Source organism: Clarias gariepinus, chromosome 23 (assembly GCF_024256425.1).
Source record: "Clarias gariepinus isolate MV-2021 ecotype Netherlands chromosome 23, CGAR_prim_01v2, whole genome shotgun sequence".
In the NCBI taxonomy this organism is placed as follows: Eukaryota; Metazoa; Chordata; class Actinopteri; order Siluriformes; family Clariidae; genus Clarias; species Clarias gariepinus.
In genome coordinates this window covers 6969837-6984032 of record NC_071122.1, presented here as the reverse complement: position 1 = coordinate 6984032, position 14196 = coordinate 6969837, and the positions used below count along the sequence as shown (strand labels likewise).

At 36.3% G+C, this 14196-nt stretch overlaps 1 protein-coding gene across 4 annotated transcripts in view; it reads right to left on the bottom strand.

Moving 5' to 3' along the window:
- Positions 1-3194: 3194 nt before the first annotated feature.
- LOC128511131 (band 4.1-like protein 1) overlaps positions 3195-14196 on the bottom strand; it is a 102058-nt gene continuing 91056 nt past the window's right edge. For 2 of the 4 annotated variants that reach the window (XM_053483802.1, XM_053483804.1), the window contains 7 exons: positions 9270-9395; positions 8097-8189; positions 7572-7619; positions 7378-7467; positions 6937-7017; positions 5753-5869; positions 3195-4614 (listed from right to left, as the gene is read on the bottom strand). In XM_053483802.1, the coding sequence (XP_053339777.1) occupies positions 4609-4614; positions 5753-5869; positions 6937-7017; positions 7378-7467; positions 7572-7619; positions 8097-8189; positions 9270-9395 (561 nt within the window). In that variant the 3' untranslated portion in view covers positions 3195-4608. The remainder of the gene's footprint in view (positions 4615-5752; positions 5870-6936; positions 7018-7377; positions 7468-7571; positions 7620-8096; positions 8190-9269; positions 9396-14196) is intronic. The other 2 variants (XM_053483803.1, XM_053483805.1) reach the window with 2 other exon arrangements.

Here is a 14196-nt window from a genome sequence, read left to right as displayed (position 1 = left end):
TCCTTTATAATGCATTAAAATGTTTTTTTTTTTTTTTTGGTCAAATTTCTACAGTAAATTTAACCCCTAAATGTAATAAGATGCAAAATAACTTTACAGTTAGGTTCAAGAATGTGTTGTACATTTAAAAATAAAGGTTCTTCGAAGGTTCTTTAGGTTTTCTATGGTTCAAAAGCATCCCGAACAATCTGATTGGATAATATCCGTTCCTTAATTGGTGATACAGTAATAGAGCAAAACATCACTGGGACATTTAACCATATGTATCACGCCATGGCACAGGTGTTGTAACAATCATTAATAATCCTAACTGTTGTTAGACACTAACTGTTTCAGCATCGGTGAAAGTAGGTCGCTACAGTCCGCAGTACTGAAAAGAGAAGACAGCAGCTGCCTCTAAAACCCACTGCAACTGCAAAGCTACCTAAGCGTGTGTTAGCTAGCTGCTAACACAAGGCTGAATACCAAATCCCTCCCTAACCCCTGATCTATGGCGTTATATTCCTGCCACAATTCTGAGCGCACGGTTTGACATTTTGAGAGCAGACAAAGCACTCTATGCGCGTGCAGTGTCTCTACTGCGGGCTCAACAGCTCGATTCTGCGCGTGCAGTTTCTCCCCTGTTCGCTCAACATGTTCTCTGTGCGCGCGCGACTTCGCCTGCACGCATGTGCAACATTTATTTTCTGTGCACGCTCGACTTTGTCCAGTTTTACAAAACTGCCACAAAACCAGCCAATCACAGACATCCACACACTACTTCTGATTGGCTGTTTCTTTTCTATCAGCTGGTAATATCGACCGCATAACGGAAGCGTTGTCAATAACGGTTTATAAGTAAAGCGACCGAGTTGTCCGATTTTAATTTTAGTCGATGTAGTCTAACAATGAGCTATATGGATAATTAGATAAGTAAATAAAAACACAAAATGGACAAACGAAACTTGTATATACTAATACTTAATTAAATAAAAAATACTTTAATATTTGTTTATAATATTTATAAATAAATACAACTTTATTTACATTGCTTCCCTTATGTAATTACTTTTCATTTCTATATAATTATATATACTAATATAATTAAAATTTCTTATTTTCTTTTGATTTTGGAAAGCTGCTTTCAGACAATGACCATTTTAAAAGCACAGAAAATAAATGTTGCATGCTGTTGAGCGCGCAGTGGAGACACTGCACACGCATTGACTGCTTTGTCTGCTCTCAAAATGTCAAACCGCGTGCTCAGAATTGTGGGAGGAATATAACGCCATACTGATCAAGGAACTGATACTAACAATACATGCAACATCTTTCCATTTTACACTATTTGGGGTTCAACCCCAAAAGAGTTAGGGCTGAAAGCTAAAGTGGATTAAGTTGAAATATTCAGTAAATCTTGTAGGTTTCTCAGGTCAGTCCACCACCTCTATTCTCCTCATCTTTTGCCTACATAGTAAGAACAGTAAGGATTTAAAACTACTACCTACACTAGTCGCAGGTCCCGAAGTGGAATGATGTGTGTTGGTAAAGCAAAATAACTGTTTAAATAATTCAAGAAATAAAATAATATGTTAATAATAAATAGTATTTGTGAAACTGTTGTATAAAATTAATATCACACTCAATGTCGTGCTGGTATTCAGTACAACAGCACTCACTCCAATCCCCCCCCCCCCCCCCCTTCATGTAATATTGCTTAATTATACAAGTTACAGTTCTTTGAAATAAGTGTGTGTTTTTGTCAGAGCATTCTGTGAAACTTTTTGTACCTTAAGGAGGATCCTGGAAGGTTCTATGTAAAATCCTAAAACATTTGAAGAAACTTTTGTTTGTGAAATTTTTAAATGTTCAGGTCTTTAACTTATGATGTTTACCCCAAACCTTTCCTAAAAGAAATCCACCACCATTGCTGTATAACCTTTATGCAGAGCACATGAATGTGTTTTAAACACCAAAGATATAATTGCATTGCACTTCCCACATTATGGCCTGTGACACAAAGAAAAAGAAAATGACAGCGAATCTCTCTGTGCAAGTATATACAAGGCACTTCGCCCTTCTCCAATGCATCTATATTCTATTATATATTTATGTAGCCATTATTTCTGACCATGAAAAACAAAAAAACGTTCGTCCTTTGCCTCAAGTGGCAGTGACTCTAACTGTTTAAGGCACCCAATATCAAAGAGACACTGCACAGACTCGAGCTACAATAAATTACACTTTGATGCCATTTATGTATAAGAACCAGACTGCAGGTTTAAATTACACTTTTGAATAAATTGGCAGAAATCATACATTTTTTTTTTTTTTAAATACAACCAGCCCATCACTCCCTCCAACACAAACTCAAATGAAAAGCTAACATATTGTAAACCAAACATAATTAAAAAATTGTGAATAAACACAAGCCTGGTAACATTTCATATAGTCTTTAAACATTGTTCAGGAACTCCAGTGATGACAGACTTTGAACAAAAAAATGAACTACTAAAAAAATGAAACAACTCAAACAGCAGATCTGACAGATTTCCCATCTAAGAGAAGACTGTGGAAGAAACAGACAAAGCCGCGGGTAAAGACGGAGGTGATCGCGTGAAGCTTTTAAAAGCAAGATTGCGTAAAGAGTGTCAGATTTTTTAAATGCGTCATTTCTAGAAGAGGATTTAAGGATTTTTTTTTTTTTTTTTGAGCCTGTAGCTATAACTGATGCCTGGACCCAGGATAATTTTGAAGGGATTGTGTGCCGTCCATCAAAAGTTTGGGGACACCATGTCTCCAGCTGTCAATTCTTTTGTTAAGGGTTGAATCAAAATGTAAATGTTTATTTCCATTGTCCCTTCGGGGAATCTCTTAACTATTTAATGGAAAACATGTACTTTAATGTATACTGTCAAAAATAAAGGCAACAAATTTTACTTTTTTTTATTTCTTACTTTTTTTTAAGTAAATTTAAACTTTACTCCAAAATTACTAACTAAACTATGTAATGTGCCTTCTTCAGCTCTTAGCTATTTTCGAATGTTTATCTGGCTTAAGTTTAAGGATATCATCATGAATTAATAATATATTAATGTACTGTATATGTTTCCTATTTTAATTTTTTTTTTTTTTTAAATATTAATGATAAGGTAGGAAGGTAAGGTAAAAGTTAGCTATTTTTTCCCCAACATCTCATATTAGCTTTGATATTTCAAGACAGTTACAATTAAGAATGATTTAAATTAATTAAAAAAAAAAAAGTCAAGATGTTACAATACTTTTGACAGATTGCACACGTAAGACCATCTTCATATGAGGGGTTGAATAATTATTTCAATTTCTAGTTTGATAAAGTCATTTTAAGTATTAGAGCATCTAACCCTCCATTATTAACCCAGGCTTTGTCCATACTAGACTACGTTATGCTGAAAGCCAACGATACAGTCAGAAACCCAAAAGCTCACATTCACAATTCTTATAAATACATTTTTTAATTGCACTCATACATTTTATCAAATAAAAATAAAACATCACATGAACTTCTTTTTAGATACAACATTTATATTAAAATCTTTTTTTAGCCTAAATTCTCTTAAAACCCATATATATGGTTTATATAGCTATTATTATAATAGTCGTTATTATTATTATATTTATTATTATTATTATCATTATTCAGAAGGAGTTGTAAGGATACAGTAGGACATGTTGGAAATAATGCAGGGCCCAAATTCTCCAAAAGCAGATGCGATGAAAACAAAACACTTATTCTTTTGCAATGCATGATGCGAATGGACTATAATTAATCAACATGGAATCTGAGTGAAATTTTACGATTGTTACATCCATGATTAATATTATTATCAGACGTCCCTGTAAATGCTGCTAGTTGGACGTGAAAGATCGGACTCTTTATCCATCCACACCAGCTACTCATGCATATGTATGTTTATAATCGATAAATACGCTCAGTTGTAATTAACAAGCAAACACTTTGTGATCATCTATTATATTAAAAAAAAAGCTTAAGAGACAGCGGATGAGCATCGCATAAGAGAGTTCAAGCAGGGCGAGCGGGACCGTGACTCCAGGAGATGCCTGACCTCGAAGCTTCTCTAAAGCCATGCGTCAAGGACAAAGTATCTTCATGAAAAAAAAAAGAAGTATTCCACAGTAAACATGAAGAATTAGAGGGATTTAAGAGCAAAGGTCCAGATTTAAACTCATGAAACAGACAACAGCGCATACGAGATGGATGCTTTATGGTTTTTCTCTTACCCCCCCACAAAGTTTTTAGAGTTTCTGCTATTCACAGTTTAAGAGGCTAAACTGGAGATTGCTATCAACATTTATACAGTTCAGGGTGGAACACACTGGTGAGTAGTGTCATGACAAAGAAGCATCGCGCGTATCGGTTGAACGGTTGATATGAAAGAAGTGCATTGGATTGATGGGGTTATGACATCAAGTCTAAGGGAGGAGGAGCCAGACTGTGTGTGTTCAAGATGCAGGAATTGTCTGTGTTATCGCTAAGTAGCAACAGTTAGCTTCTCGCAGAAGGCTGTAGTAGGTGGGGTTAAAGGTGACGCTTCTCTCTTCACTCTGATCTCATGAACCTGTTGGTGATCAGGACTACACACACACACACACACACACACACACACACGCACACAAAGACAGAGTTATATAATAAGTAAAAACTTGCAAAAGTTTAGACTGTGTGAATAAAACCTCCGGTATCCAACCCGAGTACGGACTAAAACGAGGTCCAGGAGCATGTGGGAACATGAGCGTTTTAGTCCCCTATGAATCTTTTTCATTGTGTCTTTTGTTTCTCCTTTTAATGGTAGCTCCGAGATAAATTTATTTAACAAGTCAAGATTGTGATATAGACATGCATCTTAGGTATTTGTTATTGGTTTTTGTTTTGTAGTTGCAACTCTAATAAAAGGCGCAAAATTCAAAATGAACAGTGCTGTAGAAAGGTTTTAACAATTATGCTAAATAATGGTGTCTGCTACATTTACCAGACGCCTTTTTTAGAGTGACTTACATCTCTTCAGACATTTGAGAGTTGTGCCTCGATCAAGGACCCACTTAGTGGTCCTGGGGTTCAGACCTGGCACCTTTTAAACAGTAGTCCAACACCTTAACCACTTCACTACTTCTGCCTCTAACCGGAAATGCAATTATCAAATTTATCTATTGAGCACCAGCAATATGTTCTGCTGATTTTGGTGATTTCCACAAAAGGAATAATAAAAAGAGTTTGAAAAGGACATTTTTAGCTAATACATGTAATGCATGTTAACAATTGTTAGAAAGACAGGTAGCTAGCTAGATAGGTAAATGTATAAATTTGCTTTTTGGTTCTTTAAATTATATGCAACACACATATCAAACAATATTCTGCTATAATCCTGGGTCATAAAATAAACTTATAGGTGTGTAGTAAACACCTTAGGACGTTTAAATTAAGCAATACTACACGTAATTGCTTTAAAAGTCTACGTAAGGGTATGTACAATATAAATGAAAATAGAGCCTCAAGTTTTTTGACTGTTTACTATACAAACTATACTGAGGCATGATAAAATTAATTCATTTGATTTTGTACCTGCTGACTTATGGCATTTGTTATTTACAGGGACTGCAGTGAAAAACTACAAGAAGTTAAATACATTTGATGGGGAAAAAGTTTTTTCCATAACAACATGCTGTGATGAATCGAAGAATGAATCAGTAAATCAACTCGGAGAGTTTGACTCACCTGAGAGGTCCGGTGTCTCTCCTCAGACGGAGCGTTCGTTTCTCTGACCACCACAGCCTTCGTCACGAGCATGTCAGGATGCTGCTGTTTGGCCTCTTGTATTGCCATCGCAAGAGCCTGGAAAAGAAGCAATCTCCTCAAAGCTGTGATTCTTACCTTCATCAAGCTCGTTCTTACTATATTAACTAGTATTGGCAATCGTTTGGGTTTTTTACGATACTGGGGCCAAATCTATATTTTTTAAAACGGTATCAGTACCTAAATGGATGCAAAAAAAAAGGCACAAAAATGGTGGATAACATTAAACAATGTCTTTATACTACATAAAAAAAATATATTTTTTTAAAGTTTCAAGTATACATAAGTATAAGTAAATACAAAAAACAACTAATTGACATACAGTACTATATAAGTAACCCAGCTACAATAATTTAACACCAATAGTGAGAAATTAGTTGGAATTCTTGATGTGCTATAAAATATCTTTAAATTTCAGCAATTGTTTTGCAGAAATATAACTTGGGCCGGGGATGCCCACACTGCCAGTAGATGTCCGCGAGCTCTTAAACGCGGTGCATCCCTCTGCTTTTACCTTCATCCCGTGTGTCCTCAAATGTTTTATTAGGTTTGACGCGTTTCCCCCAAACACACGATTGTTGAAAGACATTTGTTGCATTTCACGGACAAAATCCTTCGTTGTGAAATACACCCACACTTTAGAACGTTTAGTCTTAGGCATTTTTTATTTAAGCGTGTTTAGTTTAGCTAGCTATTGCTACCTGCTGCCGTCAGAGCAAGTGTAATTACTGCATTCATTGTTTCATTTCAGAAATATGGAATAACTTCACATCATCACCAGATTTATGACAAGCATCAGGACTTTAGCAGGATTTAACCCGTGTCACCAGTCTGTCAAGGTTGCCAAACATCTCTAATATTTGACTTTATATTATAAATTCTTGTAATATTATGACTTTTTAAAATGAATTCACAGCTTTATTATTGTTACATTCCATTTTTTTCCTCTTTAAATATTTTGATTTTTTAACCTTTTCTTTAATATGCAAATTTATTTGATCATTTTATGCCTTTAAATTCAAAATCTGAGATTTTTTACTCCTTAAAGTGGCCAAACTATCCTTTTATTCTGCTCTTTTTGCACGTTTCACTTAATTTAATTTTACCTGCTGTTGGTCCACAGCATCGTCTCCTGTGATAATGATCCTTTTCTCAATTCTTGTCTCTGAGTATCCACCTTTAACCGTCTGCAAATGGTGGAAGTCATAAATATATACATTATTTTCCCTAAACCAACAGGCGATTAACCTATTAAATCACATACTTTGGTGGTTTAAGATAATAATAATAATAATAATATCGTTCTGCACATTTGTAATGAATAAATAAATACATCAATCAATAAATAATCATTAAAAAACTATTATATATAACTATAATGTAATAAATCCTAGATTTAAATGTTTAAAATTTAGTATATGTTAAAAAAAGAGAGAGAAATCCTCTTACTTGCATTAGAAATAATTTAGCTTGCAAACCAAACTTGCATCCTAAACCAAACCAAACCAAACTTGCATTTAATTTGCTTTAAACAGATAAATATTTACCTTTGTGACTTGCGTAGTGGTCGTGGAAGTGACATTTTCATTACTGATGGGAGAAACGATAAATTCCTTCCCAATGCTGATTGTTTTAATCTTGAAAAAAAAAAAATACAGAACAACAAACTTAACATTTCCTGTTTAATCTAATACAAAATTGGAACACTTCACTATATGTGTAGGTATTTGTGCACACTTACGGGAGAACCGTTCTCTTTCGCTTCCTTTAGTCTGCTCTCTTTCTGGACCTGCAACAGACAATCGGAGCATGTGAGTGTGTGAGTGTGAATGGAAATTTTTGGTTAGTTTAGGAGACAAACAGTGGAGAAGCAGCGACACTAAAGGAAGCGATAGGCAGTGCACAGACAGTGGCCAGACAGCAGATGGCAGAATTGAACCTTGGTTTAAAAAAAAAAAAAAAAAAAAAAAGGCGACAGTTCAGGATGTTTGCCTGTAGAGAGCAGTGCGTTGTTACGGCTAAGATTTGTGGCCCTCCCGGGAAAAAGAACAGTACTCTTTTAAAATAATATTAAATTAACAAAATAAACGAGATGCACTGTGTTGTTGCTAAGCACCTGTACACTGAACATATATAAAGGTAAAGTCAACAGACGTGAGAACAGCGACAGAGAACGTATCAAGCCGAGAGTTTTTTGTTTGTTTTGCACATCGCATGCAAGATGAGTGGACTACATAGGACTCTGTCGAAGAGAGACAGAACATACCGGATCTCCCTCCTGTGGCTGGATGACATCATTATCAGAGACTATGGTCTCTTCACAGTTTACGCCACCGTCACCAACCTCCTGCACGGGCTGCTGGTACACACGCATTGTCCATATTAGGACACCACACATTTGTTTTTACACAGCCCGTTTACATTGTTCTTGAGGACACCCAAAAATTTCCCTGGAGCCGAGTTTTAAGGACAAGCTCTAAAAATAATCGTCTCGGCTCATCAGGTGAGCGAGATGAATGGCACGGCGGAATGCTGTGATTAAATTTTAATAAGACACCTGTGGGGGTACAGAGACAGGAGGTGCTCTCTATCTCTGTCTCACACACACAAACGCACAAAGGCATAGCCTTTGGAGATTAATGAATCGTCTTCCTTCCTTTATCTCATTAATTTCCTGTCGATTTCCTAATTGTCTAACACTAATTCTAACACCGTCTTCCAGTAAGATTTCTAGACGCAAGAGAAAGAAATATACTGAATTAATGGTAACCTTTATGTAGATTATGGGTGAACTTGAATTTACAGTTACAGTGTCTATAAGGGGCGTTTAAGTCAAACTGGGACTTTTGATTGACCAGAATGACAGATAACAGTAAAGAGTAACAGCTCCCTTTCTTTCTCTATATATAACAGACTGCCTACTTCACGTCTAAGACTGAGAAAATTACTGCAGCAAACTGACAAAACTCCAAGCCACCTTAGGCGGGATGATTTTTTCCACCTTTATTCATAAGAAATTTTATTAAGTCTTGGTTTGACTTGAACACCCCTTATATTTATTTTCATAATATATAACATTTAATATTAATATGTACTTTAAACTAAAAGAAAACATTACTTTATATATGTTCTTAATATGTACTCTACAGTATACATCTTCAACAATAAATGTCATCATTTAAACATTATTTTTATTTCAATAAATAAATGTTTTATTTGTTTTATTTATTTATTTTTTTAATCACTTTTTTTGGAAATAAGTGAAAGAATCATACCATTTTAAATTTTGCATTTCTAAAAAAAAAAAGGCTGGTAGATAATCTCTTTATTTTTTAAACTACTGTGATTTTATAGTACGCTATTTTATAATGTAGTCAGTTTCTAACAGTAGTCATTTTTACAGAAGGAAAGAGGAAATAAACTACAGATCTTCTCTTACCTGATCAGGGATGTCTGGAATGTTGTGAGGAACCCCAGAACCATTCGATTGAGACTCTACTCTGGACTCTTTTCTTAACATGTGCGCCACAGTCACTGCATTCGGGTCTTTCTTGGCCACAGGTGGCTAAAAGGAAACAAATTTCTGTAAGTGTTACTTAATAAACTCAAGCACAGACCTTTATTACAGTTTATGTGAGTGCAATCACGCCACAATTGTCCTTAAAACAAAATCGATGGCAAATATGACACATTTTTCCACGATGTAAGCTAGCTACAGTAGCTAGCTGTTTTACTGCAACGTCTAAGCAAAATTGGTTTATATATATATATATATATATATATATATATATATATATATATATATATATATATATATATAGCTAGATTGTTTGATAACTAGTTGGAACAGATCTGTCCTGGCCACCTACTGTAGCTATCGATTAAATTGCTGTATAGTCTTCAAAACTGTGATGTGGATTACCAAAGGCTCAGCTAACATGTAAAAATAATAAATAATGAATTAACATGACTATCTGGTCAAAGAAATAGCATATTGTTTTATCACAGTGGGGTAACGTGTTGTTTCTTTTGCAAAAAAAAAGTGGCTCACAAAGTAGAAGCGTGGCGAACAATTTCATGCATGATTAAAACAATGATTTGTAGTTGCTGGATGAAAATAAAAAAATACGAACAGAGACATAATGAACACAATGAACCAGGAAATTATAACAATCAGAGCCAACGCATAATCAAACAAAAAAACAAAGTGAAACATAAAATGGTAAAAAAAAAAAAAAAGGCAACCAACAACATACAAACATAAAAAAAATGGAACATTCACAAAACTGAAAATGTTTAATTAAAAAGCAAATGGTGGTCTCTGACAGAAAATGTCCAAATGCAAAAAAGAAAGAAGATCCAATGCATAGATGAAACACAAATTTGTGGGTTGTATGGACATCCACGGCTTGGTGTCTGGAACCAGAGCAAGGAAAATGGTTCCTTACAGGTTCTACTTCATGATGGATGCGTTCTTCATGTGCTCTCTCCTTTGTGGCCATCCCATCATGTGGTGGTCCGGTGATGCGGGTGATGAAGAAGTCCTCTGCCACTCCAAGTTCGACTGCGCTCCTGGTAGACTCCTCTACTCCTCCAGGAATCTCCATGAACGCGCTGAAGTCAGCTTCAGCCTCAAGGCTGGAGGTGGAACTGACGGTCATGCTGGAGCACTTGCGCTCGATGCCCAGGTGTGATTCCCTCAGAGTCACTGCTGTGTTGCGATCGTATTCGTATTCGCTGGAGGACAGTGGCCGTCGCTGTGGGACAAACAGACCAGGAGCAGCAGGCAAATGTTACTCCACTCATGTTAAATACGAGACCAGGACCTAATGGAAGGGGTCATGCCATTACTTTACAATTTGAACATGCAACTTTTATGGTCGATCAGTCAACTGGAAGTTTGAAAGCAAAGTTAATGAAAGGACAAGAGGACAGGTTGAAGAGACAGTTTAAGTATTTTTTTGGTGAAATATTCACTTAATGCTAGTCTTTATGGTTTATAATTTCAAGGTTAGGTGTTTAGGCCCTTCACGCATGGCTGTAACTGTTGGATACGTCTGGTTATCAGAGTTTAAAATGTTGAATAGTGCCAGTCTTTGGGGCTGTACATGTACTGTATATCTTGCATAGTGTGATATTCTTAAGCAGAAGGATAAGTATTTACTGTTTTACATTTAGCTCGCACTTATCAGCTATAAAAAAAAAAAAAAAAAAAACATTAACCCCCACACATTGTGTAGGTTTCCCTTGATCCTTTGGGTGTTGTGAGCTGGGGCCTCCATAGGCTGGATCAACATCCTAGACCTCTTTGTCTGCTGAGCCCCATACACAAAAGGCTTTGATGCACTGGTGGTTCTGATATTTCATGACCATGACCATCATGACCACCATTGACTTTTCCGAAAATTGGTGCTACATTGGCTTTTCTGTGGGACCAGACCGGACAGGATGAGCTGGCCTTTGGTCCCTGCAGACACAAATAAGCCTTGGGTGCCCATTATCCTGTCACTAGTTTACTGGTACTGTTTGTAATCAATGTTATGGCTGGTGAGTGTACATCCAATATATAAAGCAAGAACTCTTGCTTAGTCCCAATCTTTATTCAGTATGTAGGCCCAACCTACATTAGCTTTGTCATTTTGTTACTGATTATTCTTGGCTGTAACTCTTTAATCCCATATTAGGGCATGTTACTCTTGGTTGTAGGTTGTGTTATTCCTCCGGCAACTGGTTAACTGAGTGATGATTATGATGTCCTTGTTTAACTCCTTGTTAGTCCAATGCATTAAGTCTCTAATGTGTGGTTAGTACTAGTTTTTAAGCTGCTCATTTTGAGTTGGGCGCAGTCTTTAAGACTCTAGTCTTTTAGGTCCCGAATTGGATTTGTCCACACTCTTGGTTAGTTCCTTTAGGCCCCAGCTCTAGGTCTCAACTTTAGAACTCTTAGTTTAGCCTGAGTTTTAAGTCATTGGTCTTCTTTTTAACTGTATATCATGCTTTTTTAATTAATACTAGCTTCAGTAATGTCTCCCCTGCTTGGTTGCAGTCTTTCAGGCCCACTCTATAAATTAAACATGTTGTTATGTAAAATTTATATTGTAGGACAACCTACTGATATGGAACCCAAAACCAGTTAGAGTGCTGGGGACATAACCTCCTATACAGTACAATGTCTCAATCCAAACATAACTAAATTGGAAATTAAATGGATACAACCAATGGGATTAAAGGATTTATTACTGGGCTATGTAGAAGTATTTGGATGATATGAATTTTTCACATGGTAGGTGGATTGAAGCCATGCAAAAATAAACAGCTAAGACGCATGAATAATCATGGAGTTAGTGAATATAATAGACCTTGACTTCATCTACTGTCTCTTCATAAATGGCAGGGGTGGAAAGTGGCTCCTGTAAGAGGAAGAAACAGAAAGAGAGCATCCTTGAATTAGAGCCATTAATGTGAAAATAAAGTGAGAGAGAGAGAGAGAGAGAGAGAGAGAAAGAGAGAACTTTTTTGTGACACTTTACAAAGTGCATACTAGAAAATAGATTTTTTTAAAGCACTTGTAAAGCACTTGGTAAAGCTATTGGCAAAGAACTGGATGGAGTGCACTTAATTTTTCGAATTATTTGTTTGAATTGATTAACATTGTTTATAATTTGATTGGTAACTTCTCCAAAGCTCTCTTTTTTTTTTTTTTTTTGCATTCCAGCCATGATCTCAGTGTTGTCCATTGGTCAGATTGTTAAAAAAAAAAAAAAAAAAAAACATCCTATATCACTGTCATGAAAGCACCATCTGCTTTTGTTGGCCATTTCAGGGCCTGCCTTGGGCAATCAAAACAAACCAATAGCAAAAACCTTGTGATTCAAAGCTTGACAGCAGCCACACTGTTTTCAGCAATCACAATGTGTGAGCTTGTGAGATTACACTGCTCTCACATGCTTATCACAGTGCTGGCTCCCACACTCTTTTGTGTGCCATTGTGTTGTAGATCTTGATCTGCATTTTTCCATGTGTTAGAATCAGATCTCGGCCTAATTCAAAGTCCTTTAATTCCTTTAACATTAAAAATAATAATGAAATCTGAGTGCACTTCAAATTACAATCAAAATGTTAAAATATATGTGGTCTTGTGGTGACTGAGAATTAAAAGGAGTCTCATGACAGTCATAATGTTTTTAGATTTACAAATTATTATTGCATATTTGATGCAAACCTCATGCAGCATTCATTTCTTTTTATGGGTTCAATCACCACATGATGTGCTGTAAAAGAACAGTAGCCTTGTGATAAATAGTTTTAATTTACGAAGCCGGGCCAATTACTTATTAAAATTTGGTTTCTATAATTCACACAGGTTTTAGATTCAGCTGATGCAATTTGAAACCTACTTGAGAAATGAATACCAATGTTTTCCTACAGGAACATCATGGATGTTATGGAATACCAAGCAAAATGTCACAGAATTATTATTAACTCAATGCAAACAGTCCAAGAAACCACTTTAGAACTCACTGACTTCTTTTGCAAAACAAATGGCGTGGAGAAGTCATGAGTACCTCAGAGTCAAAGCAGTATGTATGAGCCTTGATTTTCTTTGCAACAACTCCACAGTTGAGAGCTGCAGAAAGCTCGGTTGGAAGGAAAAAGCAAAGCTCATGGTTGAAGAGAGGGGAAAGCAAAGGTGTTGGGCTGAATGGGACTGTCAGGGCTTCCAAATTATCTCATGCGCAGGCAATGTTAGGAAAAAAAACTCTAAACCGATGTGGCCTTCTCCAACCCCTCTCTTCATTGAAACTGGTGAAGAAGTTAAACGATTTTTCAAGCAATTGCAAGGAACATGATGGATGGGTAAGTCAGCTGGAAGCTCATGCGATGCTTTGTTCCAATGACTGAAAACAGAAGATGCCAATTAGAGTTACCCCATGTGTTTTCTTCAAAGCGACTTCCACTCCTAGCTCTTTGTTGGTATTGCGGCTGTTTCGAAGTATCAGTCCTGATTCTCTGGCCTTCTTGGTTTTGACTGGAGGAGTTGGAGGACCACTTTTTTGTAGTGGTTGGGTCTTGGGGGAGAACATATGAACTTCCATGGCCATTTGATCAGAGGGAGGAAGACTTTCGTACCCTGCTTTGGGGGAGTAATTGAGCAGCTCAAGATCCTCAATGGCATTTTCTTTGACCAAGCACTCACTATACATGATTGATTGCTGCTCATTCATTTGCAAGATGCTATGTTCAACATCCACCATGGATAAAGATGATGCTTCTTGAGAGCTTGTGGTTTTGTAGGAAGTATATAAAGAATGTGAAGAGCTTGTGTCCCTGGACTCAAATCTATTCTGATCAAATTGTCTCTCTAA